This window comes from Sciurus carolinensis, chromosome 16, assembly GCF_902686445.1.
Source record: "Sciurus carolinensis chromosome 16, mSciCar1.2, whole genome shotgun sequence".
NCBI classification, from domain to species: domain Eukaryota; kingdom Metazoa; phylum Chordata; class Mammalia; order Rodentia; family Sciuridae; genus Sciurus; species Sciurus carolinensis.
Window position 1 is genome coordinate 49,477,659 of NC_062228.1, and position 27,631 is coordinate 49,505,289.

The 27,631-nt window shown below is 50.7% G+C and overlaps 1 protein-coding gene across 2 annotated transcripts; it reads left to right on the top strand.

Moving 5' to 3' along the window:
* Supt5h (SPT5 homolog, DSIF elongation factor subunit) lies at nt 1-27,497 on the top strand. Of its 2 annotated transcripts, XM_047529323.1 has the most exons (30): nt 1-73; nt 329-412; nt 7,807-7,972; nt 8,748-8,813; nt 9,358-9,369; nt 9,831-9,900; nt 10,018-10,086; nt 10,179-10,244; nt 10,525-10,555; nt 10,881-10,949; nt 15,755-16,006; nt 17,227-17,316; nt 17,415-17,485; nt 19,327-19,432; nt 19,583-19,676; nt 19,763-19,899; nt 20,848-21,003; nt 21,104-21,250; nt 21,982-22,128; nt 22,214-22,339; nt 23,200-23,284; nt 23,506-23,625; nt 23,704-23,806; nt 23,883-24,010; nt 24,096-24,201; nt 24,588-24,746; nt 24,851-25,019; nt 25,134-25,337; nt 26,904-26,999; nt 27,073-27,497. In XM_047529323.1, exons 2-30 carry the CDS (start codon nt 338-340, stop codon nt 27,214-27,216), a joined length of 3,264 nt encoding a protein of 1,087 aa, XP_047385279.1. In that variant the 5' UTR covers nt 1-73; nt 329-337; the 3' UTR covers nt 27,217-27,497. The 2 variants fall into 2 exon arrangements, with proteins under 2 accessions (XP_047385279.1, XP_047385280.1); XM_047529324.1 differs by lacking the exon at nt 9,358-9,369.
* Nucleotides 27,498-27,631: the final 134 nt, after the last annotated feature.

Below are 27,631 nucleotides of genomic sequence, written 5' to 3' on the forward strand. Positions count from 1 at the left end.
GAGGATTCATCAGTCCTAGCCAGGCGTCGTGTGAACAGCAGCTGGTACAGAAGGCGGAGGTGGAACTGAAGCGGTAAGGGAGAGTTCAGAGGTGGTAGGCCTTGGGACTGGTGAGGGCTGGAGAGTTGTAGAGACTTGATGCGGAGACTCTGGATGTGTCAGAAGGTGGCATCGGGACAATCCCCACTTCGGTTCCCGATTGCCAGAACGAGGCTGCCGGAAGTGCGCCAAGGGATTTTTCTTCTCCCAGAGAACTGGCGGGGAAACTGAGGCTGCGGGTGGAGCTCGGGACTATGGGATGCTCTGAGGCCCGGGTCTTTCCCTGCAGGAGCGGAAGATGTCGGACAGCGAGGACAGCAACTTCTCGGAGGAGGAGGACAGCGAGCGCAGCAGCGACGGCGAGGAGGCCGAGGTCTGTGGCTGGGGCGCTGGGGGAGGTATTACCTTGGGGATACGCGGTGGGGCTCCTTTGGAAGCCCGGGGACACTTAGAACCGACTGCAGCTTCCGGGAGCTTCCAGATTGTCGGGAGATATAGCAAAGTAGGCAGGAGAAGTCAAGCAGAGGGACAGGTTCTGGAGGCCCGGGGTGTGCCGGGTACAGTAAGATAACAGGTGATGTGTCTAAAGGACCTGGTTATTTTTGTGCCCCGTCATCACAAAAATGTATTTGTAGAGCCTACAGTGCTAGGCACAATTCTTTGCTCTTGGGCTACACCAGTAATCAAAACAGATTTTAAAATGGTAATAAACGTAATTAATAAATAAATACATATTCACCCTTGTAACTAAGCATTATTGGTAAATAAACCGTATACAGCTTGAATATCCTTAATCTGAAAATCCAAAATGTTCCAAAATCTGAACCTGTTTTTTTGTTTTGCTTTGTTTTGTTTTGTGGAGAGTGCATTGATTCTGGGGATTGAACCCAAGGGCTTCTTCATGCTAAGCAGTTACTCTAGTGCTGAGCTATATCCCCAACCCCCAAATCTGAAACTTTTTAAGTCCCAACACCATGCCACAAGTGGAAAATGCCATACATGATTTCACTTGGGATTCACATTTAGTAGGTTGAAATCAAAACATCAGTCCTCTAAAAATATTATATAAAATTACCTACAGGCTCTAAGTATAAAGTACATATAAAACAAATGAGGGCCCGGGTTGTAGCGCAGTGGTAGAGTGCTCGCCTAGCATGCATGAAGCCCTGGGTTTGATCCTCAGCATCACATAAAAATAAAGGTATTATGTTCACTTACAACTAAAACAAAATATTTTTTAAAAAATTAGGGCTGTAGCTTAGTGGTAGAACACTTGCCTCAAATGTGTGGGGCACTGGGTTCAATCCTCAGCACCACATAAAAGTAAGTAAGTAAATAAATAAATAAATAAATATATTGTGCCCATCTACAACTAAAAAAATTTTTAAAAATAAAATAAATGAATTCCTGCTTACACTTGGGTCACGTCTCCAATATAGCCTTTTATGTATGTGCAAATATTCCAAAATTTAAAAAAAAAAAATCTCAAGTTTTCTGGTCCCAAGGGTTTTGGATAAGGAATATTCTACCTGTGTTGAGCTAGAAGGTGCTTTGGAGAAAAGCAGGTCAGAGAAAGGAAATAGGAAGTCTTGGTTGCATTTGCAATAGGGTAATCAGTATGAGGCTAGGAGAGTGACACTTGAAGAAGACCTGGAGGTGAGAGAGTAAGTCGCATGGAAATCTGGAGGAAGAGTGTTCAGTAAGAGGGACCATCACTTGCAAAGTTGGGAATGTATCTGCCCTATCCAAGAAGTAGCAAGAAAAGTCTGTTGTGACTGAATCAGAGCAATTTTAGCAGAGAAGTAATAGGAGGAAGACACATAGAATTTATTATTATTATTATTATTATTATTATTACAAAGAAAATAGGTTTATTTTAGTTTATGGTTCTTGTCCAAGGTCTAATGGCCTTCTTGCTGACAGAATCCAGGTGGTACATGAGATCACACAGCAAGAGACAGAGAGCGTGCAAGTATATGTACGTACAGGATCTTGAAGGCCGTGGTGAGGAATATGGCCTTAACTGAGTGAGATGGAACCATAAGCAAAGGTTATGACCTTAACTTTTGAAAAAAGATCACTCTGGCTGTGGGTCTATTGGCTCTGTCTGTTTTGGGAACCAAAACCAAACAGTCCCTGAGACATTTCTAATTTCAGGGTTTTTTTTTTTTTTTTTTGAGCTGAGAATTGAACCCAGGGCCTTGTGCTTGCAAGGCAAGCACTCTACCAACTGAGCTATATCCCCCTCAGGGTTTCTTTTTAAACTATTATCCTTTTATTTTTTTTCCTTTTTAGTTGTTGAACACAAACAAATGCTTGAGCTTCTACTATGTTCTAGTACCTTTCCAGGTCAGGCACAGTGGAGCAAGACAAATCTTTGCTTTTGTGGGATTCGCATTTAGTAGACAGGAGTCAAAACCAATGAATACAGGGTGATTAGAGATGTATGTTTTTGGGTTTTGATACTGGGGATTGCACAGGGATGCTTTACCTCTGAACTACATTCTCAGGGTCATTTTTAGTTTGTATTTTGAGATAGGATTTTAGTATGTTGCTGAGGCTGGCATCAAATTTGTGATCCTCTTGCCTAGCCTCCTAACTTGGGATTACAGGCATGTTCCCAGCTAGGTTTTTTTTTTTCTTCTTCTTCTTTCAGTACTGGGGATTGGACCAAAGGGCATTCTACCACTGAGGTACATCCACAGCCCTTAATTTTTATTTATTTTTTTAACAATTTTTTCCACATTTTAAAATTGGTGCATTATAGTTGATGCATATTGATGTGTTTTTATTTTTGAGACAGGGTCTTGCTAAGTCCTTAAACTTGCAGTTCTCCTGTCTCAGTTTCCTGGGTCGCTGGGATTACAGGCATAGACCACCAGGCCTAGCTAGATGTTATTTGTTTGTTTGTTTGTTTATTTTTGTAGCACTGGGGATTTTGTAGCACTAGGTGAACACTCAACCACTGAACTGTATCCCTAGTCCTCACCAAGATGCCCCGGCTGACCTCAAACTTTTGATGCTCTTGCTTCAGTTTCCTACGGTGCTGGCATTAAGGTGTGCACCTCTGCACCTGACTTTTGTGGGCATTTGATGGTCAGTTTGTCCTTTTTAGAATGTCTTCAGCTTCCAGCAAGGAGTTGGAGGCACTGGGATGCCTCGGAAGGGTGGGGCTAGTGGCAGGGTGACAGGAAGGGCCTTTGCACCAAGCTATAGCACTGGATCCTTGGTCTGTGACTCATGGCTTCAAGTCACTGCTTGGTGGTTAAAGCCTGGTGGTAATGAGACCAGGATCTCTAGTTCCATTTTCTTCTGGGACATTCTGCTTTGCACTGTACAAGTCTCACTTCTAGTACCACAATAAAATCTTTTTCTCCCTTTTTTTTTTTTTTTTTTTGCATTGCTGGGGATTGAACCCAGGGCCTTGTGCTTACAAGGCAACACTCTACCAACTGAGCAATATACCCAGGCCCTTCCTACTTTTTATTTTAGAGTTTCATAGTTATACATAATAGTGGGGTTCATTTTGATGTATTCATAAATGAATAAAACCTCATTTTCTCCATTTCAGTCCTCAGTACACCCCTTGCCCTTCCCTCCTCCCTCTCTCTGATCCCCTCCCTCTACTCTGTTGGTTTCCTTCTGTTTGTGCATTTTTTAGTTGATACATTGTAGTTCTATATACAATTAGAATGCATTGTGATGTAGTGATTGGGTCAACTTTATTCCCCAGTTCTTCCCCTTTCTCTCCCTTCCTCCTTCACCCTTGGTTCCCTGCTTCTGCTCCACTCACCCATACTCTTGCGTCACTGAGGCAGAAAGACAGTGCGAGTCCTAGCCCACTGCCAGAGACAGGGCTGGATGGACTTTTCAGATGGCCAGATGTTGACATGGGCCTAGAAGGATCGGGTTCTTTGTATAGATGTGCCAGGAAGACTACTGTTGGGGAATCAGCTGGCTCCCCCCTCCATAGCCCCAGGAACCTGTTTATTCATTAAGTTTTCTGGAGTTCCTGGTATGGTCTCTCATAGAGCTGTCAGTCCTGGAGAGAGTTTTATGGACAGACAGTTACTACAGGGGCTGTTGAGGACAGTGTAAGAGCCTGGTTGAGCCCTGAAGTAGCACAAACATAGGAGTGGGAGCTCTGACCTCAGGGATGCATGATCCAGGTGTGTTGAAAGGCTTCTCTGGAAGCTAAGGAACTCAGTGAGACTGTCTCTAAATAAAATACAAAATAGGGATGGGGCTGTGGCTCAGTGGTTGAGTGCCCCTGAGTTCAATCCCTGGTACCCCCACCCCAACCCCCACACAAAAAGGTTTCTCTGGGGCCCAGCGAAGGGAAATGATGACACGATTCTTCCAAATCAGGCTGTGGTCTTTTACAGCTTGGGTCATTAAAATGTGAGATAAAGCCAGGCACAGTGGTACGTGCCACTGCACTCAGGAGGCTAAGGCAGGAGGATTATTTGAGCCCAGGAATTTCAGGCCAGCCTGGGTAACATAGTGGTGTACCCTGTTTGGGGCTAGGGAGGGTAAGACACTGTGGGCTAATTAACTGGCATTGTGTATTAAGCAGATATTTGTCATTCTGTGTCTAGCCCAGCACTGGGCTGGGGGAAACTGAGGGAAACAGTGGTGCGTGAGAGAGCTTAAGTCCTGGTCTCAGGGAGCTCATAGTGTTCAGGGCTATATGAAGGAAGCCCAGAGGATCCTAGAGGATGTTCCTGACTTTATTTAGGGGAGAGGAAGCAGGAATGGATGCCTGGCAAAGGGAGTGTGTGTGTGTATGCAGGCGTTACTGGGGATTGAATCCTGGACATCACACATGCTAGGCAAGTGCCACTGAGCTGCATCTCCAGCTGGAGAAGGGAGTATTTTGATTGAAGTATGAGTGGGAGATAGAGGAGAACAACTTTTGCTCATTTCATTTATGTATTTATTTGGTACTGGGGGTTGAACCCAGAGGCACTTTACACTGAGCTATATCCTCACTTTAAAATATATATGTATTTTACTTAATTAATTTATTTTTGAGGCAGGATCTCATTAAATTGCTGAGGCTGACCTTGAACTTGGAATCCTCCCGCATCAGCCTCCCAAGTCTCTAGGATTACAGGCATGCAGCACCATGCCCAGCTCTTCTTTGTGTTTTTTATTTTGAGGCAGGATCTTGCTGAATTGCTAAGGTTTCACTAAGATACTGAGGCTGGCCTCATACTTGTGATCCTCCTGCCTAAGCCTCCCAAGTTGCTGAGTTTACAGGCATATGCCACCATTTTCACAGTGCTGGAAATTGACCCAGGGTCTTGTATGACAGACAAGCGCACTACCACTGGGCTACATCCCCAGCTGGAGAACAACTTTTTGTACAGAGTACCACTAAAGATGATGGCCAGAACAGAGCCTGGTTTAGTGGTTCTGAGTGTTGCTCAGTGGTAGAGTGTGTGATTAGCATGCACAGGGACCTGGGATTGGTCTCCAGCACCAAAAAAACAAAAACAAATAACTCCGAAAGACCTGAATGATACAGATACAAGTAGTTCAGTGCAGCTGAAACCTAGAGTTTGAGAAGGGGAGCCAGTGGGCTGGGTGTGTGCTTCCAGGTTACATGAGGATCAAACAGTTGGATCTGTGTTTTAGGTCAGTTTCCCAAGACTGTAGGATGTGTTCTAGGTCAGGAGTGATGAGAGGTGCTTTTAGGTGGAATGAGGATTAGACCTTATGTCACATTGAATCACCTAATTAGAAAGTTGTTTCCTGGACTGGGGAGATAGCTCAGTTGGTAGAGTGCTTGCCTTGCAAGCACAAGGCCCTGGGTTCAATCCCTAGCACCGCAAAAAAAAGAAAGAAAGAAAAAGAAAGAAAGTTGTTTCCTTTTCATCTGTGCGTCCTGTCTTTATGATGGGATCATGGAGAGAGTTGATTTGGGTGCCTCGGCTTCTCGAATGCCTCTGGGATTTGCTGGCCTGTGTGTTTATCAGGCTTAGGCTTACAGCTTGCAGCAGTCCGTATCTGCTGGACTCAACACTAACAACCTTGTTTGGCTTTAATCTTTATGGTTACTTTCTAGTTAAAACAAGCAAACTTTCAAAAGCTTTTAATTGTGAAACATTTCAAGACAACAGACAAATCTTGCTTTTGCCATGCTAGCAGTCCAGTCCAGTCCAGGACCTTGCTTATCCTCGGCAAAAATGCTGTATCCATGAGCCACATCCCAGCCCAGAAACATTTCACTTAATTGAAAATGAGAGTAGGCCAGGCAAGAGGGTGACACCTGTAATCCCAACAACTTGGGAGGCTGAGGCAGGAGGAGCACAAGTTTGAGGCCAGCCTGAGCAATCAAGTAAGATCCTGTCTCAAAATTTGAAAGAAAAAAATTTAAAGGGCTGGGAATATAGTTCAGTGGTAGAGCACCCTTGATTCAATCCCCAATACTGCCAAAAAAAAAAAAAGGGTTAAAAAGTGAGTGTATTTGAAGGAAATATTAGCTAACTGGGTTGTAGCCGTGGTATGGCCATGGAAAGAGAAGTTACAAAGTTAATGAGCTAAAGGTTAAGATTGGAAAACGTAGTTTGGTATTTTGTGATAGTTAATTTTGTGACTAGTTTGGGAAGAGGAATTAGAGGCCAAGAGACCAGGAGGAACCCAGGGCAAGAACCCAGTGTTAGGGATAGTATGGTGGCTTAGGTTGGAGACGTGGGGCTAGGGAAAGGGAAAGGACTGAAGAGATGACAGTTACAGGCAGCAGAAAGTACAAGGATGTGGTTGTGAGGGGAATCAGAGGAGGCCAAGTTTAGGGGAAGACACTGAGGTCAGAATGGGACATCATGAGTTTGAAGGCTGGGAGGACATCGGAGGAGGCATTGAGAAGGCACTAGCATGTGGGTGGCCTCTCTAGTTGTGGAAAAAAAGCGGGAGGCTAAAGACATGAAGGTGGTGTTTGCAGAGTTGGGAAGTGAGGCGAGGGAAGGAAATGGAGTGCATGGAGGGGGAAGCCAAGTGGGCCTTGGACGGACCCCTGGCGCTCGAAGGTGCCCGTGAGGAGTGAGCAGCAAGAGGAGCCCAAGGAGGAGCAGCGCAGGCTGGAGGAGACTGGGACCACACCACGTGGCAGGAGCCAAGGGAGGAGCATCACCCTGGGAGGGTGTGGCTGGTGGGGCCAGGTGCAGTTGGGGTGGCAGGGAAGGGCTGCAGGAGGTTCATGCGGTTGGTGTGGGTTAGTGAGCATTGGCCTGGGGAGTGGCATGTCCCAGAGGCAGAGCTATAGGAGTCATGGTCAGAGTGTCCACCTCAGCCAAGGTCTGGATGAGGTAGCTCAGTGGGATTGTGGGATGGGCAGAGATGAGAACCAAGGACCAACTCCTCATCTCTGGGTTTGATCCCTAGCACCACCAAAAGAATAAAACAAAATAAAATAAAACCATACATACTACTCTTCTCTCGGTAGTAAGAGGAGATGGTTTGCTTGCTTTCTTTGACCCGTTGTGTGTGGCTCTTATTGGCTAGGTGGAGGATGAGCAAAGGGTCTAGGGAGGGAATAGTGAAGGCCAGCTGCTGGGGTTGGTTGGGTGGCAGGGCTTGGTGATGCTGTCAGAGTTAGGATGGGAATCGGAGGCCTGGCCAGACTGGGAGGGTGCACAGGCAGAGCTGGGGGGGGGGGCTAGGATTGGCCTGGCAGGTCAAGGTCAGGTTTTGGGGAGGGGTAACTTGTTTTCTGGATTTGGAATAGTAGAACCCTGGCACCCCAACTCTACCTGACTCCTGCAGGTAGAAGAAGAGCGGCGGAGCGCAGCAGGCAGTGAGAAGGAAGAGGAGCCGGAGGAGGAAGAGGAGGAGGAAGAGGAGGAGGAATATGATGAAGAGGAGGAAGAAGAAGATGATGACCGTCCCCCCAAGAAACCCCGCCATGGCGGCTTCATTCTGGACGAAGCTGGTAGGTCATGGGTCTGGGCAAGCACTGAATAAACTGCGTGGGAGGTAAAGCCATGGCATGAGAATATCTTTTGCTCCACTTCTGTTTTTTTTTTTTTTTTGGTGTGTGTATGTGATGCTAGGGATGTAACCCAGGGTCCTGAGCATGCTACGCAGGTGTTCTATCCCAGAACTCTGACTCCAGCCTGGAAAATGCTTTTTAAAACATTTTTGAGCCAGAGGTGTAGCTCCCCCCTACCCCCCCAAAAAGTAAACTTTTATCTACTAGTCTTCCCTTGGTAGTAAGAGGAAACACTTTTTTGCCCAATTACTTTGATCCCTTGTATGTGTTTTTCCTCCTTGTGATACTGGGGAACCCAGCACCCAGGGCTGCTGTACCAGTGAGCTACATCCCCAGCTTTTTTTAGTTTTTATTTTGAGACTGGGTCTTGATAAGTTCCTGTGGTTGTGCTCAAACTTGGGATCCTCCTGCTTCAACTTCCCAAGTAGCTAGGAGTCTAGACATGTGCCACCACATCCTGCCGTTTCAATTTTTTAAAAAGGATATGTGGGTGGCGTAAGGGAATGACTTTGAGAGTCAGTGGGATCTGTGTGTTGCACTTGACTCTCTTGTAGCAGCTCCTTGGTGTGGCCTTGCCTGTCAGAGCCGCAGCATCCTGCTCTGTGGGATGGAGATTTCTAGAACCCGTAGAGGAAATGCTTCATTTCCCAAGAACTGTTGTCATGAGGTGCCTTTGCCCCAACTGAGCCCTGAGTGTTTTGCTGTCCTCTTTCAGATGTGGATGATGAGTATGAGGATGAGGACCAGTGGGAGGACGGAGCTGAAGACATCCTGGAGAAAGGTGTGTGTGGGCCCTGCCTCTGTGAGGCCAGGGGAGGCTCTGCCCAAGGGGTCTTCCAAGGCCCTCTCCCCACCCCCATGCCCTGTGCCACCCCAACCCCACCCTCTTCACCTTGCTTCTTTCTGTCCTTGCCAGAGAGACCAGCTCCCCACCCTTTTCCTTTTAGGCCCATGAGTGGGGGGCGGGGATTGTGGGGTTGGGGGGATTATGGGGAGAGGACTCTGGGACCCCAGGGCCCCAGTGAATCCCCCCTGTGGGTGGTTGGGTGGGCAAGATACCCCCCACTTCCTGGGCCAGTGCCCCCTGTTCCCTGTTATTTCGTTCTGTGCGCCTCATACATTCCGGCTTCTCCCACCACCCGGTGCCTGGCCTTTACTTTTTTGATTTTCAACCTTCTTGTGTCCCTCCCTTCCCCTCCCCCAACCCATTGGTTGATTTTGCTGCTATAATTTGGCTCATACTTTGTCTGCCCTCGCCCACCACCACCACCACCACCACCTCCTCCACCACCACCACCACCACCTCCTCCTCTTCCTCCAAGTAGAAGAGATTGAAGGTAAGAACCTGGAAAGTGATTTGTGACCCTCCTCCCATAGCCTGACATTTCCTCCTTCCAGCGGCCTCTTGCCCTCAGCCCTTGACCCTGTCTGGCTTGGGGGCTCCGACTCATGTAGAGTCCAAAGTCAGGAAGTTCTGGGGCCAGGTCTCCAACCCTGGTTAATCGGGAATGTGTGTTGTATTTGTAAACGTGACTGAGCTTGTGGGTGGCATAGATGCAAGGTGTGGGATGAAATCAGGGTGTGCTCAGACAGTGGCTGTGAGAGGGGGACTGCTCAGTGTTGCCCAATAGCTGGGCCCTGTCCCCAGGTCTTGTGATGAGAAGCAGGATGATAAGGACAGAGTACGGGTGAGGGTGGGGGTTGCTCAGGAGGCCAGGCTCCGGCTCCCTTTGCCCACCACATTCTCCAGGCCCCTGCTCTCCACCCGCGCTCACCCCATCTGCCCATTTGTTTCCAGCCTCCAATATTGATAATGTCGTCCTGGATGAAGACCGTTCTGGGGCCCGCCGCCTACAGAACCTCTGGAGGTGAGCATGGAGGGGAACTGTGGTGGGACTGGCTCTCTTGGGGACATTTGAGAGCGAGTCAGCCCACCCTCCCTCCTCAGCCTTCAGTTCACATTTGCTCTCCCCCTTGTGCCCCAGGGACCAGCGAGAAGAAGAACTGGGCGAGTATTACATGAAGAAATACGCCAAGTCATCTGTGGGAGAGACGTAAGGGCGCGGTGGGGAGAGGTGGCTCCGGAGGGGAGTGGGAGGACCTCACGGAGCCTCACCCCTCCTCCCCAACACCCACCTCTCTCCAGGGTGTATGGAGGGTCTGATGAGCTCTCAGATGACATCACTCAGCAGCAACTGCTCCCAGGAGTCAAGTAAGGGGGGGAACAGGGACAGACAGTCTGAAGTGGGAGTGTGGTACGGGGTGTGATGGTGCCCACATGGGTCACCTGCTGGAATAAGTCGGGACAGAGTCGTGCAGACGCAGTGGTGGGAGGCAGGGGAGGGCCACTTGGAGCTGTCTCTTCTGTCTATGATGACAGGGTGGGAGAACCCTGTGGTGTGGGGCGGGGAGGAAGCATGGCTGTGGGGAGTTCGGTGTGCCTTGGTGAGGAGAGTTCCTCTAAAGGGTTTCCTTTTCTCTCTGACACCTAGGGATCCCAATCTGTGGACTGTCAAATGTAAGGTGCGTGCTCTGGCCTTGGGGCATGGGGAAGTCAGAATGGGAGAGACTGTCCTTGGCCTGTCAGTTTCTTGGTCTTCCTGACAGCTTTTCTCCATCCTTCTCATGAGCGTGCCATGTGCCTGCTCTCTCTCTGACTCATTTACCCCTCCCTTCCCCCTCCTACCCTCCCTTTCTGGATGGCCATCCCTGTCTGTCTTTGTTCCTCATTCTCTCCTGCTGATCTTTCTGCCCCACTGACTTCCCCTTTGGCTGCTGTGCTGCCCCCCTTTTCCATGTTCTGCGCTCCATCTTCCCAGCAATTCCAGATCTGTCTCTCTTCTTCCAGATCGGGGAGGAACGAGCCACAGCCATCTCCTTGATGCGCAAGTTCATTGCTTACCAATTCACAGACACGGTAAGTGGGGTAGTCAGGAGGCTTGGGGGTGAGGGACAGGGCCAGACTCAGACAGAAAGATGTTATAGGCTTCAAGGGACCAGGTATCCCTTGTTCCGGCAGAGCTGTTTGCTAGGTGAGCTGCGGCAGCTGGAACAAGACCACTGCCCAGATGGAGAGCTCTTCCGCACCCTCTCAGAGCTATTGTCTCTCTTCTTCGCATTTCTTACAAGATCTCACGGCCCCTGTAATCCTGTTGAGGTCGACCAGCTAGCTTCCTGTACCTTTTCTGCATGAGACTTGAGTTTTTCCTCGTGAACAACCCTGTGGGGCAGTTGTCACCCTCTTACGGTGGAGGAGGGTGTCCTAATACAGGGTAGCTTGGCAGGTCCATCAGGGAACTGGGGTCTTGGGGCTTGTCCGGAGATTTCCCTGCTTGTCTCATTCATATAGTCATCACATACTCACTGAGTCCTTCCTCAGTGCCTGTCCCTGCACTGGATGCTTCTGAGGGTACAGTGGTCATAGCATGTGAGGCAGCAAGTGATGCATTAAGAACCTAGATCTTTCTTCAGACTGCCAGGGTCTGAATCCTGCCTCTGCCACTTCTATCTTGTGACCTTGATTAAACCTCTTTCCTTTCTGGGCTGTTTGCTTGTCCTTTAGCATTGTTAGGATTAAGTGATCTTGGACATGTCCAGCTATTGTCCAGGGCTTTACTTGCAGCTTGTTTGCAGTAAGCATAGTTGTTACCAAAGGTATATTTGGCAATTTAGAATCAACCCTGAAAATCCATGAAACTACTAAAGGTGATAGTTTTCTCAGTAGTGTTCCTATTAGTCCGAGGAACTTTTTTTTTGGTACTAGGGATTTAACCCAGGAACACTTTGCCACTGAGCCACATCCCCAGTCATTTTATGTTTTATTTTGAGACAGTTTCTTACTAAGTTGTGGGGGGGGGCTCAAACTTGTGATCCTCCTGCCTCAGCCTCCTGAGTTGCTGGGATTATAGGCACATGCCACTGTACTCAGTCTGAGTCTGTTGCTTTGACCTACGAAAGTGGTCATTGTTGAACGGTGGAGACATGACTTGGAATATCAAACCTTCCTACATAGTATCCAGGGCTGAAATTCTAGTCACCTCATTTGAGTTATGACTCTGATAACTCAGCTTGTTTTTATTTTTAATGTCCAAAGTAGTAAAAGCCCAAAGTCCCATTTTTCAGAAGCAGTTCCTGTTGGCTCTTGTCTTATATGCATGTTCATGTTTTTTTTTTTCTTTTTCCTGTAAATAAAATGGTATTATATGCTTGTCATTTTGCAGCCAACCCCCCTTTTTAAAAAATCTTCTTAAATTTGGGGGGTTTATCCATATTTTTTAATGGTATATTATAGCTGTACATAATGGTAGGATTCCTTGTTACACGTTTGTACATGCACACGTTATAACAATAGATTTTGACTATTCCCTAGTATTTTCCCTTTCCCTCTCCTCCTCCCTCACCTTGGTCTTTTACCTTTACTAATCTCCCTTCAATTTTCATGCAATCTCCCCATCTCTATCTTTCTTTTCCTTTTTCCTCCCTAGCTTCCACATATGAGAGGATATACAACCCTGACCTGAGTTTGACTTATTTCACTTAACATAATGTTCTCAGGTTCCATCTGTTTTCCTGCATATTACATAATTTCATTTTTCTTTATGACTGAATAAAATTCCATTGTGAATATATACCACATTTTCTTTATCCATTCATCCATTTAGAGATCTGGACTGGTTCCATAATTTGGCTATTGTGAATTGGCTTGTAAACATGGGTGTGCATGTATCACTGTAGTATGATGATTTTAATTCTTCAGAATAAATTCTTCAGGATAAATAGCTGGTCATTTATGGTGGGTCCATGCCTTGTCTTTTGAGGAACCTCCATACTGATTTCCATAGTGGTTGTACTCATTTCAGTCCCACTGATGGTATAAAGATGTTCCTTTTACAGCAGCTTGGGAGGCTGAGGCAGGAGAATCGCAAGATAAAAGCCAGCCTTAGGAACTTGGTGAGGCCCTAAGTCACTTAACGAGACCCTGTCTCAAAATAAAACTATAAAAAGAGCTGGAGATGTAACTCAGTGGTTAAGCGACCCTGGGTTCAATCCCTGGTACTAAAAAAAAAAAAAGAAAGAAAAGAAAAAAATCAAAAACAAAAACATCTTCTCTGGTATTTGTTATTGTTTGTATTCTTGATTAGCCAGACTTTTTTCAATGCCATAACTGCCTTTCCACACCCAGGAAACATAAGTAAACCTCATTCTTTTCAACGGCCACGTGAGCTTCCATTGTATAGATGGACTGTTTTTCCTTTACCCACCATCCCAATAATAGACAGGTTTTCTTTCTCTTGATTTTTACTTTTTATTATTTATTTATTTTGGTGCTGGGAATTGAACCCAGGGACACTTGGCTACCAGGCCACATCCTCAACCCTTTTTATTTTTTATTTTGAGACATTCCTCACTAAGTTGCTGAGGCTGGCCTTGAACTTGTGATCCACGTGCCTGACCTCTTCCCCTAGATTTTAACTTTTGTAAATAGTATTGGACAGTTTTTTTTTTTTTTTTTTCCTTTTACCTTACTATTGGGTTTTAGAAACGTTTTGCATGTTATTATAAAGTTCTACATCATTCTTTTTAAAAGATAGGGTCATAGCTTTGATGTATTTAATTTCTCAGCTGTAATGTATGGGACGATTCTGCTTTTGGGCTGTTGCAGTGAACATCTTGCTTTTTTCACCTAACACTATCTCTTGAACATCTTTTCACATCACATCAAATAGAGCTGTGTCCCTCTTTGTAAGACTTTGTAATTAATTGGCTGGATCCTGGTCATGACTTGCTTAAATTTGGGTGGTCTACTTTTTACCATACAACCAGTGCTGGAACAACCCAGTTGCTTTTTTAAAAATGAGACATTGGGCTGGGGAGATAGCTCAGCTGGTAGAGTGCTTGCCTTGCAAGCACAAGGCCCTGAGTTCGATCCCCAGTACCAAAAAAAAAAAAAAAAGAGAGATGTAATTAATACATCATAAAATTCACTCTTTAAAAAATTGTAAGATTTTGTAGGTTTTAATATATTTCAGCATGTTTAGTATGTTCACAGTCATGAACATTGTTTAATTCCAGACATTGCCATTACCCCAAATAACCCATACCCATTAGTAGTCACTTCCTGTTCTTCCTTCCTCACTGTCCTGGGTAGCCATTAATTTATTCTCTGTTTTTATGAATTTGACAAATTTGGGGGTGTTTCATATAAATGGAATCACACAATCTGTGATCTCTTGTAACTTACCTTTATATAATGTTTTCAAGGTTCATCCATGTTGTAGCATATATCAGATTTCATTAATTTTGTTCTTTAGTGTTTTATTTGGGGTGGGGTTACTAGGGATGGAACCCAGGGCCTCAGGCATGCTGGGCAAGTGTTCTACCACTGAGCTACATTCCTAACCCCTTCATTTTGATGTTTTTTTCAGTACTGGGGATTGAACCTAAGGGTGCTCTAGCACTGAGACACATCTCTAGCCTTTTTTCAGTATTTTGAGACAGGGTTTCACTAAATTGCCCAGGCTGTCCTTGAACTTGCTATCCTCCTGCCTCAGCCTTCCACGTTGCTGGGATTGTAGGGGATTGTAGGTGTGTGTCACTGTACTCAGCTCCCTTTTTTTTTTTTTTTTTTTTTTTAAATGCAACATTGTATTTTATGGTATGGCCAAGCTGTAATGTAATCAATCTTTTGGGGTGTTTTAAAAATTTCCAGGGTTGATGGTTTATAACAGTAATTAACTCTAGGGCTGGGAATGCATCTCAATGGTAGATTGCTTGCCTAGGATGTATGAGATCTTGTGTTCTATCCTCTGCACTACAAAAAAATAAAAACTCAAAATTTTAAACAACAGCATTACAAAATAACAAAAACTCACAATTTAAAAAATATTTATGTGGTGATGTATACCTATAATCCCAGGAGCTTGGGATGCTGAAGCTGGAGGATCTTAAGTTTAAGACTAGTCTGGGCAATTTAGCAAGCAGAATCCTGTCTCAAAATTTAAAAATATAAATAAAAAGGGCTGTAAATATAGCTCAGTGGTAAAAGCACTCCTAATTTCAATCCCCAGTCTCCCACCTGCCACCCCCGCAAAAAAAATAGCACAGCTAGGTATGTTGGCATGTGCCTGTAATTCTAACTATTCAGGAGGCTGAATCAGTAGGATCACAAGTTGTGGCCAACTTGGGCAATTTAGCGAGACCCTGTCTCAAAAAATTAAGAAAATAAATTGGGGCTGGGAATGTAGCTCAGTGGTGGAGTGCCCCCCCAGTATTATCCCTAGTACTGCATGAGTAGATGGATGGATGAGTGGATGGATAGATAGGAAAAACAAAGATATGCTGGGCAGTGGCACTCACCTGTAATCCCAGTGACTGAGGAGTCGAGGTAGGAGGATCACAAGTTCAAAGTCAGCCTCAGCAACTTAGCAACAGAAAAGGCCTGGGGATGTGTCTCAGTGGTTAAGCACTCCTGAATTCAATCCCTGGTTATCAAAAATAAATTAATGTAAAAATTCTGCATTGAAGTCCTTGGGTTCCATTCCCAGCACCACACAAAAATTAAAATTTCCTAAAAATAAACAATAGCGGTGAATATCCTTGTGTCTGTGGTGTTGTGCCCACACAGCTCTGGCTTAGCCTCCTGGAGGAAGCCTGCTGAGCAGCAGTCATCACTGTCACTGGCATTGCACTTGACCATCTCCTTCTTCTGCCTGCTCCCTGCAGCCCCTGCAAATCAAGTCAGTGGTGGCACCAGAGCACGTGAAGGGCTATATCTACGTGGAAGCCTACAAGCAGACCCACGTGAAGCAGGCCATCGAGGGTGTGGGCAACCTGAGGCTCGGCTACTGGAACCAACAGATGGTACCCATCAAGGAGATGACAGATGTGCTCAAAGTGGTGAAGGAGGTGGCCAACCTGAAGCCAAAGTCCTGGGTCCGCCTCAAGCGAGGCATCTACAAGGATGACATTGCTCAGGTGCCAGGAGGCAGGCAGCCCAGGGGGGCCCTCTGTTCTGTCCTCTTGTCCTTTTGACTTTCCCACCCCCACTTGGAGTGCATAGAGCAGAGCCCCACCTAGACTTCCACGGGGAAGCAGAGCCCGTGGTTCTGTTCTCGTACTCAGGAGATGGCTGGCCATCTCTCTGGCACATTCAGAGGTGCGTGTGTGAAGATCTGAAGCAGGGGACGGGGGTGGAGAGTGTGGTGGGCAGAAGGGGTGGCTCATGAAACCCCGTGGTCCCTGGCTGAAACGGAGTGAGAGCAGGGATCCTGAGATCTGGTGGCCAGGGGCAGGCCTCGGCTTCACTTGGCATACATACGATAGGAAGGTTGTAGAGGACGTGGTCCGATTTGAGTTTTAATAGAATCACTCTGGTGACTGTGTTGAGACGAGTCCACTGTTCTCAGACTGGGGATCTATTTGGCAGTTTCTGGAGATATTTTTTGGTTATGTTACCAGGGGAGAGATTGACCCTGGCATCTACGAGATAAAAGTTAGGGATGCTGGTGACATCCCACAAGGCACCAGATAGCTGCCCACAACGAAGGGTGTCCTGGTACAAGGTCAATAGTACTAATGCCAAAGAGCCCCAGATTGGGCTAAAGGGGCCACAGAGCAGGGACAGGGAGCCCCATGAGGAGGCTACTGCCACGGTCCAGGTGGTAGGTACTGGTGGACAGGACTGAGGCTGTGGAGAAGGGAAGAGGTCAGGATTTTTTAGGGTAGGGCTGACAGGATCTGCTGACAGATTGGATATGATTGTGCAAGAAAGGAATCAAGAATGAATCCAGGGCCAGGTGTGGTGGGGCACATCTGTAATCCCAGCTACTTGAGAGGCTGAGGCAGGAGGATCACCAGTTCAGCAACTTTTTGAGACCCTGTCTCCAGGTTGTGTGCCTGAACAGAAGAATGCAGTAGGAGGCGCCTGGAAGAGGGGCAGGTTGGGGGAAGCAGTCGCTTAACTGTGACTATCTGGGTATGAGGGACCTTTCAGACACCCAGGTGAGTACGTCAGGTAGGCAGTGGATATTCAGCTCCAGCGCTGGGGGACAGGCAGGCTAGAGAGGGGCTTCTGGGAGTCGTTGGTTGTCTGATCTCTTCCCCGTCACCTCTTCCCCTTCCTGGTACCTGCCCTTCCAGTGTCGGTTCAGGGAGGCAGGACCAGACCCTGGTGACCTCCTCTCTGCCCTGCGCAGGTGGACTACGTGGAGCCCAGCCAGAATACCATCTCCCTGAAAATGATCCCACGCATTGACTATGACCGCATCAAGGCCCGCATGAGCTTGGTACCATGGGGCTGTGCTGCTGGGTGGGGGGACTCTTGATCCTGCTGGTGGCCAGCCCTCCTCCCTCACCTTTCCACCCGTGGCCCTGCCTTCTGCAGAAGGACTGGTTTGCCAAAAGGAAGAAGTTTAAGCGGCCTCCACAGAGGCTCTTCGATGCTGAGAAGATCAGGTGAGAGTGCACGTGTGCTTGGGGCTGGATGGTGGGGTCCCTGTGACCTGTGGGGCAGTGTGCCTTCCGGCTGCTCTGCCGAGCTGGGCCCCCACAGGGGTAGTTTGTGGGTGGTGAGCTGGGTGATACAGCCTCAGGCAGATTATTTCACCTTCCTGTGCTTCAGTTTCCTTTGCTTCAAAGATGGATTACAACTGGTTGATTACAGCTGGTTGATTATAGCTGAGCATGATGGTGCACGCCTGTAATCGCAGTGACTCAGGCTGAAGCCAGAGTATTCCAAGTTCAAGGCCAGCCTCAGCAACTTAGTGAGAACCTGTCTCAAAATGAAAAAAAGCAGGGAAGTGCTAGGGATGTGGGATGCGGCCCTTAGGTTCAATCCACAGCGCCTCCCCCCTACAAAAAACAGATTGGTAACAATGATTGATGATGGTTGACAACCCTGGCTTCCCTAGATTATAGTGAGAATTGAATTAATATGCATGTACACCCAGAACAGCACTCTGCAGGCAGTGAGGATGGTAATGGTATCATATATTAAAATGGGATTTATGGGTCATGTTAGCCTTGATAAAGAGTCTCTGACCCGATCTCCTCCTGGCCACTGGAGGTGGAGGCACAGAGCCCGTTCCCTTGTGATGATTCCCATCCTTCCCAGTGAAGTGGCAAATTGGGGCAGCCCAGGCTGCCAGCGTGTGGGGCTGGCTGGGGCTCCACCAGGTCAGGTCTAGAGAGGAGCCAGAGGTGCTGAGGCACCAGTGACACCCTCCCCTCTGGCCCTGTACTGGAACCAACTGTGTGAGGCGCTAGGCAGATTTCTTTCCTTCTCTTTTGGTGCTGGAGATGGGCCTACAGCCAAAGCCCCACTTCTTTTCAGTGCAGGCTGCACTGCAGAAGGTACCTTTCCATCTGTTCCCAGGGGCCTTGCTGATACGACACCTCTGAATTAGATCCCTCCTTGCCATCCATCTCTACTCAACTGGCACTCCCTTACTGCACAGCACAGAGCAATCCCTAGAGATCCTGTCCCCAGCAGAAGGCTGACAGGGCTCCCCCAACATGTCTGGCAGAGCGTGCTCTTCCCCTCACCTGACTTGTAGAGAAGATGGTTAGGTGAACAGCAGCAGCAACCTGGCCTGTTCCTCTTGCACTCTTCCCTTTTGGACAGTGGCAGCTACTACCCTTCCCCTTCTGGTAGCCTGGAGCAGGAAGAGGTACCTGTACTCTGCCTGCAGGGAGAGGGGCACAGGTGGAGCAGGGGCTGGACAGCTGATGAGCAGACCTGAGTCCTACTTCCTGTGTTTGAATCGTGGCCCTCAAAATTGCTGGCTTGGCTACCTTGAGCTTGTGGTGTGATCTCCCTGAGCCTGTCCCCTCACCAGGAAGATGAGCACGAACCCAGTGCACAGGTCTTGGGGGACTTGTGAGGCTGTGACGGTGCAGGTTGGGCCATGCTGACTGCTCCACAGATGCTGGCATCAGTGTCTGGCATTGTTCCTTGCTCAGTCTCTCCTCACTGAGCACCTGCTGTGTGGCAGGCTCTGTCTAGGGGAGAGCAGTAAAGGAGGAGCTGAGTGTCAGGGATCAGAGCAAACAGTAGCTCTTCAAGTGGTGACGTGTGTGCTGGTAAAAAAGTTAAGAGGGATGTGGGGCAGGGGGCACAGGACTGCGTCCCTCCATCAGGGCAGCCTTTGGGGTCTAGGAGAAGGCCTGCCTGGAGGGTGTGCGCTGGAAGCTGGGTAGGCCTTCCTGTTGTCCTCTCCCTTCGCCAGCTGAGACTGAAGCCCAACAAGATCCTCTTCGTGACTCCCTTTGCTGACTTCTCCCCCAAATAATACCAGGTCCCTGGGGGGTGATGTTGCCTCCGACGGTGACTTCCTCATCTTTGAGGGGAACCGGTACAGCCGAAAGGGCTTTCTGTTCAAGAGCTTCGCCATGTCTGCTGTGGTAAGGGTTCTGGCAGGGCAGTGCTCATGGGGTGGGGGAGCTGCTCCCTCCGTAGCCCCGTCCCAGGGCAGTGGGTTGTCTGCTCTGTCCCGGGGAATGGGTCTGACTGGGCCATCACACTAACCTCTGCCCTCCCGCCCTGGGGCTCAGATCACAGAGGGTGTGAAGCCCACACTATCCGAGCTAGAGAAGTTTGAGGACCAGCCAGAGGGCATCGACCTGGAGGTGGTGACGGAGAGCACAGGTATCTGGTCCACTTCAGTATTCAGGACCAGGGAGGAGGGTGGCCTCAGGGCGGTGGCTCCATCATCCCTGCGGCTGTCCCCACAGGGAAGGAGCGGGAGCACAACTTCCAGCCAGGGGACAATGTGGAGGTGTGTGAGGGCGAGCTCATCAACCTGCAGGGCAAGGTCCTCAGCGTGGATGGCAATAAGATCACCATCATGCCCAAGCACGAGGACCTCAAGGTGGGTGCACAGGATCCTGGCTGGACCTGGGTCTGAGAGGCGGGCTGAAGTGTTGGGGGCCTGTCTGGCTGCGCACAGGTGACCAGGCTGTGGTGTACCTGAATTCACCTCCCTCTTCAGAGAGGCCACATCTAGGTCTTCAGTGTTCCCAGTGAGAGGGCTGCGCCGAGGTGGTGACATGCGTGCCACTCAGGCCAGGTTGGGGTGTGTGCAGGGGGAGCAGATGTCTGGTTACAGTTTGGGGACCCGGTGTGTAGGTTCTGTGACCTCAGGGAGCTCTTGGGGTGTCTTCGGTGACTGGGCTGTGGATATACGGAGTTTATGTTCCATGCTTCTGTCCTGGGGTGTGAGGGGAGACAGTGTCATGGGCACACAGCTGCAGGCATCCCAGGAGAATGTGCATCCAAGAAACACCCCTGAGGTGTGGCCATGTTGAAAGGTGCAGCTCGGGCCTGTTCCTGAGGGCGACATGGCCTGTCTCGTTTCCGAGCAGGCTGTCTGGGTGTGTATTGGTTGATGGCGTGGTTAACCAGGGAGCCACTGAGCGGGCAGCTGGGGTTAATGCTTAGAGGTGTGTCTGCATGTGTGGTGTGTGTCGTGCAGCATCTGAAGGCTGGGGCAAACCAGTGTCTGAGGTCCGGCTCTCGGGTGGGTCTGAAGGTCTGTTCAGAGGGCTTTGTATGTTTGGGGATAAGCTGTGTCTGCGGGACGTCTCGTGTCTTGAGGCCTATCTCTTTGTGGGATGAAGCATGGTCCAGGTCCAGGTCCAGGTCCTGTCTGGGGGTCAGCTATCTCCAGGGCCATCAGGTAACCTCAGGTAGTCAGTGGTAGCAGGTGAGCCTGGAGTGGGCTTCTGCCTTGGCCTCTGCCGGGAACATAAGTAAGCTCTGAGGGCAGGAAGGGCAGGCAGGCTGTGGTGGCCCCTCTCACCTGCTCACATTTCCCCAGGACATGCTAGAGTTCCCCGCCCAGGAACTTCGGAAGTATTTCAAGATGGGGGACCACGTGAAGGTGATTGCTGGCCGATTCGAGGGTGACACAGGCCTCATAGTGCGGGTGGAAGAGAATTTCATCATTCTCTTCTCTGACCTCACCATGCATGAGGTAGGTGTGTGGAAGGGTGTGATGGAAGGTGTCCATGGGGACAGGGTGACCAGTGGACAGGTCACTGAGGGCCGCCTCACCCCCTGCCTTCTCCTGGCAGCTGAAGGTGCTCCCCCGGGACCTGCAGCTGTGCTCTGAGACAGCATCTGGAGTGGATGTGGGGGGCCAGCATGAATGGGGTGAGCTGGTGCAACTGGACCCCCGGACTGTAGGTGTCATTGTGCGACTCGAGCGGGAGACCTTCCAGGTACGTGCCACACTCAGTGGTCGGGGCTTGCTTTTAGGGGCTTCCTCTCCCGTGAGCCCCTCACCCTGGGAAGAGGCAGAGCTCAGTTACAGACCTGGCTCTAACGCGAGGCTGGCTGTGTGACACTGACTGGCAAGTGGCAAGTCATTTGCCCTGAGCCTCGGTTTCACCCTGTTAAGATAACAGCAGCATCTGTTCCATTGGCCACAGACGATTCCCTGGGGTCAGATGTGTACCTGGCATTGGTGCTCTATCAAGGATAGCACCTTCCTCTTCATCATGGACGTGTGAGCAGGAGTGTAGCGCTAGGACCTGCACTGGGTCATGTCTCAGCTCTGTTGCTTCTGTGCTGTGTGACCCTAGAGAACCACCTGCTTTGAGCTTTCAGTTTCCCACCATGAGACAGGAAGCACGACAGCCCCCACCTCAGGGCGGCATGTGTGGAGTTTGGCACGGGCTTGGCACATTCTCTCCTGGTCATCTCGGTCCCTGATGCCCAGCCAGGAGGTGCATTATCTTCCCAAAGGGTGTTTTGAAATGATTGGGGCTATTTGGGGTGACTCAGTGCTAGGCAGTGATGCTCTGACTTCGCCTGCCCCACAGTGGAGAAACCTAGATTTCCTGCAGAGCTCAGGACAGTCTCCCTCGAGGCGATTACCCCAGGTCAGGACAGCCCTGCTCCCTGTCACCCGGCCTCTCATGCTCTTGGCACCCTCCCTCCTCCTCTGTAGGTGCTGAACATGTATGGGAAGGTGGTGACTGTCAGGCACCAGGCTGTGACTCAGAAGAAGGACAAACGCTTTGCTGTGGCCCTGGACTCAGAACAGAACAACATCCACGTGAAAGACATCGTCAAGGTCATTGATGGACCCCACTCGGTGAGATGAGCTCCTGCTTTCCTGCTGAGTCTGAAAGTTGGAGAGGATGGGGCACAACCAGGAGGTGACTCTTCTCCCTGCCTAGGACCGGGAGGGCGAGATTCGGCATCTGTACCACAGCTTTGCTTTCCTGCACTGCAAGAAGCTGGTGGAGAATGGAGGCATGTTTGTCTGCAAGACCCGCCACCTGGTGCTGGCTGGGGGTTTGAAGGTGAGGTGGGCATGGCAGGACCCTTTGTGTTGAGTACCAGCTCAGCTCTGCAGCCTCCCTGGGCCCAAGAGTAGCAAGATTATGCATATGAGGGGGTTAGAAGAGCCGGTGTCATTGTCAAGTCCTTGGAAAAGGACAAGGTGGATGTTCACGTGGGATTCTGAGATGCCCACCCAGTCATTCCATTGGTTCAGTTTTATTGAGCACCACCCTTGGGTGCCAGACCCTGCAGATACAGCAGTGACTGAGAGCAGTCTCTACCCTCCTAGAGCTGCTTCTCCGGAGGCCAGCAGATCCACAGGTGCACAGGTGATTCAGTGTGAAGCAGTGGCAGCTGTGTGGAAAAGTGGAAAGGGGTGGGAAGCAGAATCACGGGGGCTGCCACTTTAGGTAGAGGAGGGGACAGAGAACAAAGGAATGAGGAGCCATGTGGGGGTAGGGGCAAGTGCAAAGGCCCTGAGGTGGGACTTGTAAGAAAGGTGTACAGAATGAAGTATAAGAAAGGAACTCTGGTCCAGGTACCAGGAACCAGGAGGTGACCTCAAGGCTCTGCAGATCAGATGGTGAATTCTTATAGCCTGTAGTTTTTGTGTTATTAGAGACTTAAAGTTTTGACTAGCCACATTTCAGTCTCACTCCTTGACCAAGGGACCAAAGGAATCCCAGGCCTCTTAATCTGCCACAAGGGCAGAGGGGTGGCAGTTCCCCCAAAGGGAAATGAAAGCATTATCTCCAGGAGGAGGAGGGAGAGCTGCTGGGCAGGTCAGGCAGGAAATGTCCATGTGGAGAAGGTCAGTGTGTTGTGGGGGCTGGAGGCCCATCACCCCGGCTCTGCAGTTCACTCCTTGCCCCTCCCCTAGCCCCGAGATGTGACCAACCTCACTGTGGGTGGCTTTGTCCCCATGAGCCCCCGGATCAGCAGTCCCATGCACCCGAGCGCTGGAGGTGAGGGGGTCAGAGGCCAGGGATGTGTCTGGGGGTGGGAGGGGTGGGGAGAACCTTGGCTGCTCCGCAAAGCCACTCACTGCTCAGGGGTGGGGGTGGGCAGAGGACGCTCCTAACCCCACATGTGAAGCAGATGAAGGAGGGTTTGAGGGTCCCCTGGGCACAGCACGGGAGGGGAGGGTGCCGTCCTAGGGAACTGGTAACATTCTCCTTCCTCCCAGGTCAGCACGGAGGTTTCGGTAGCCCAGGTGGCGGTGGTGGCGGCATGAGCAGGGGCCGAGGGCGGAGAGACAACGAGCTCATCGGCCAGACTGTGCGCATCTCCCAGGGACCCTACAAAGGTGATCTGCAAGGCCACATGGAGGCCTGGTGAGGGGCAAGGTGGGGCAGCCCCTCGGCCTGACCTCATGCCCCCGCAGGCTACATCGGTGTGGTGAAGGATGCCACCGAGTCCACAGCCCGTGTGGAGCTGCACTCCACCTGCCAGACCATCTCCGTGGACCGCCAGCGGCTCACCACAGTGTACGGAGTGGGCCGGGGGAGGGCCGGGGGTGCGGGTGGTGAGAAGGCCCCGCCCACACGCTTGCTCTGTCCCCAGTGGCTCGAGGCGTCCTGGTGGCATGACCACAACTTACGGGCGGACGCCCATGTATGGCTCCCAGACCCCCATGTACGGTTCTGGCTCCCGCACACCCATGTATGGCTCCCAGACACCTCTCCAGGACGGTGAGTGCGCCACGGTGTGGGGAGGGAGGGCGGAGGGGGACAGGACAGGACAGAGTGATGGGCATACACATCTCTCCCATTACAGGCAGCCGCACCCCACATTATGGCTCACAGACACCCCTACACGATGGCAGCCGCACTCCTGCCCAGAGTGGGGCGTGGGACCCCAACAACCCCAACACACCATCACGGTGAGGGCCAGGTCCTGAGGCACGGGGTGCATGGGCTTGGGGATGTGACGGTTATGCTGTGGCATCTGAGGGCAGAGGGCTCTGAGATGCACCGAAGTCCCTGCTCTCGGCAGGCAGGAGTGGGTGTGGCTGGGAGCAGGGCAAAGCAGTCTTCTCTACTCCAGCCACCCCAGGTAGCAGCTCCGCGAAGCCCTGAGCTGGAAATGGGTTGCTGGGTCTGTTACCACGGGCAGGCAGCCCCCATCTCCATCACGGTCTCAGCTGTGGAATGGCGCTAACTTCGGGAAGGTCTCTGGTTGGGGCTTCATGCCTCAGTTGGGGGCGTGGTTGCCATCCAGAAGCATCTGCCTCCTTACCAGGTCTCAGCTGACTTCTGTCCCCAACAGGGCTGAAGAAGAGTACGAGTATGCCTTCGACGATGAGCCTACCCCGTCTCCACAGGCCTACGGGGGCACCCCCAACCCTCAAACACCTGGCTATCCAGACCCCTCATCCCCGCAGGTCAATCCGCAGTATAACCCACAGACTCCAGGGACGCCGGCCATGTGAGTGCAGCGGGGCTGGCCCTGATCCTAGCTGTGTGCACCCTTTACTCCCCCTCCTGTGCCCTCCCTGCTTAACAGGTGCCCCTTCTCTCTTGTGTCCACAGGTACAACACGGACCAGTTCTCTCCCTATGCTGCCCCCTCCCCTCAAGGCTCCTACCAGCCCAGCCCTAGCCCTCAGAGCTACCACCAGGTGGCGCCAAGCCCAGCAGGCTACCAGAACACCCATTCGCCAGCCAGCTACCACCCCACACCTTCACCCATGGCCTATCAGGTACTGGTCAGCTTGCACTCCCTGCAGAGCAGTGACCAGAATGGGCTGGGGCGACCTGTAGGGATGGCCAGGCCAAATGACTGTTCAGTGACACTGTCTTCCGTTCCCCTGCAGGCAAGTCCCAGCCCCAGCCCAGTTGGCTATAGCCCGATGACACCTGGAGCTCCTTCCCCTGGTGGCTACAACCCGCACACACCTGGCTCAGGCATCGAGCAGAACTCCAGTGACTGGGTGACCACTGACATCCAGGTGAAGGTGCGGGACACCTACCTGGACACACAGGTGGTGGGGCAGACAGGAGTCATCCGCAGTGTCACGGTGAGTGGGGAATAGGGTGGTCGGTGGGAAGGTATCCTCTCCCTGGGTGCCCTCAATTTGTGTGGGTGCATTTTTTGTTTCTGAACTGACCACATAAAGATCCATCCATGGGTGGGCAGAGGGTGGGCACGGGAGGGTCAGGAATGTGACCCACAGTGCAGGGGTTTCTGCCTGTCGTGCTCACCTCCGCCTGCTGCAGTCACAGCTGAAGCCCGTGGCCCGAAACAGAGAAGGTGGTTGATTTTTGTCACAGTCCTCTGAGATCAGCTCAGTAACGTGTTCTGAGTGCCCTGTCAGGGCCTGTCTCAGGCACCCACACCCCTGGGCTCTTCCAGGCCTCCTGGCCTCTCCCTTCTTCAAGTTCAGGACCTTTGCACATATACTGTCCCCTCTCTTCCTTCCATGCTTTGTCTGGCCAACGCCTGCTCACTTTCAGGGGAGTTTATACTACCTCAGGTCTGGGTCTCACAGGTCCATGTGATTCGCGTGTATCCTGATGAAGAGCTTAAGGTTTACCTGGTGTAATTCTTTGATTATAAATGTTGATTGGATTACTTAACAAATACCAGAAATGAAAACACTCCAGACCTTGCCTCATGGACCTCACATTCCCCTGGAGAGGGGGCAGATATGTCCCCAGACAGTGACAGTCCAGAGTGGGCACAGCTGGGGTGAGACAAGGCCAGAGAAACTACTGGGTGACCAAGAGGAACACTGTACCCGATTTTGTGGGGAATGAGGAAGGACTTTGTGGAGAGGGAGACTTCTGAACCAAGACCTCATGGGTGAATAGGAATCAGCCAAGGAGGGGCCTGGGGAACTGCACGTGCAGAGGTGCCTGTGGGAGCCGAAGTACGTTCCTTGTACCTGGAATATAAATAGCCAGGGGGAAGGTGAGCAATGAGGCCAGAGAAGTGGCCGGGCCTCTGCCAGCCTAGAGGACTTGGGACTGTCCAGCGGGCACTGGAGAACCATGGAAGCATCTAAGCAGGGGAGTGATGGGATTGGGTCTGTAGTTTGGAACTGATTCTCCATGTTGCAATGTCAGGGAGGGATTGGAGTTGGTGACACTGGGGTCTTGGAGCCCTGAGGAGGGTGGGGAGGTCAGGTTGCTCTGTGGTGGTGCCATGGGGAAGGAAGGAGGAACAGAGGTGGGAGAAGAGACCCTCGGGAGGCTGAATGGACAGGCCTCGGAGCTGGAGGACTTGGTGACAAGGATGAGATCTAGAGCATGACAGGCTGTGGAGCTATCCCTGAGACCAGGGCCCAGGAGGAGCAGGTAGAAAGAAACCAAGGCCGTTAGAAGACATGAAAGGTCAAGTGCCTGAGAAGTAGTCCCCCTTTTGGCCCAAGTTAGCTACATTCTGGTGCTTCCTTGCTGATCTGGTCATCCCACCTGCCCTCCCTGCCACCATGCATCATTGGCTCCGGCCTTGGAGCCAGGCACAGCCGTGACCCTCTTCCCTCCCTTGTCACCTGGGGATTGAGTTTTCAGAATGAGCCTGTAGCCTGTGTCTCTTGAAGGTGGGAACAGAGCAGGCTGACCAGGCTGTCCCCACCCTACAGGGAGGCATGTGCTCTGTGTACCTGAAAGATAGCGAGAAGGTTGTCAGCATTTCCAGTGAGCACCTGGAACCCATCACCCCCACCAAGAACAACAAGGTAAGTCAGGGGACAGGGTGAGGGGTGTCTCACTGCTGATGTGGGGCCCTGATTCCATGTCTACTGCCTTCAGGTAAAGGTGATCCTGGGTGAGGATCGGGAAGCCACAGGAGTCCTGCTGAGCATTGATGGTGAGGATGGCATCGTCCGCATGGACCTTGATGAGCAGCTCAAGATCCTCAACCTCCGCTTCCTGGGGAAGCTCCTGGAGGCTTAAGGCAGGCAGGAGAGGTAGAATTCAGCAGATGATCTGGCAGATGAAGAGGACCCTCCTTCCTTCCTGGCCCTTGACCCTGACAGAATCCTGGGCTTGGAGTAGGGCTACACTGATCATTTGGAGTTTCTTTATCTTCTTTCCTGGGTTTCCATCTTATTGCTCCCTGATGCTCATAGGAATCAGAGTAGAGTCTGGAGAAGGGTCCCCCACTCCTAACACCCCCTGCCCCCAGCTTGCTTTTGTGTTATGGTCTTTCAATAAAAAGAAGCTGTTTGGTCAGAGCTCTGTGTGTGTGTGTGTGTGTGTGTGTGTGTGTGGTAAGGGGAGGTCTTGTTTGTAGTGGGGTTATTTGCAGAGCCTGTGTACTTCCTTGTGTAGTTTCAGGCAAATAGCTGGATCCTACCAAAGTTTTCCC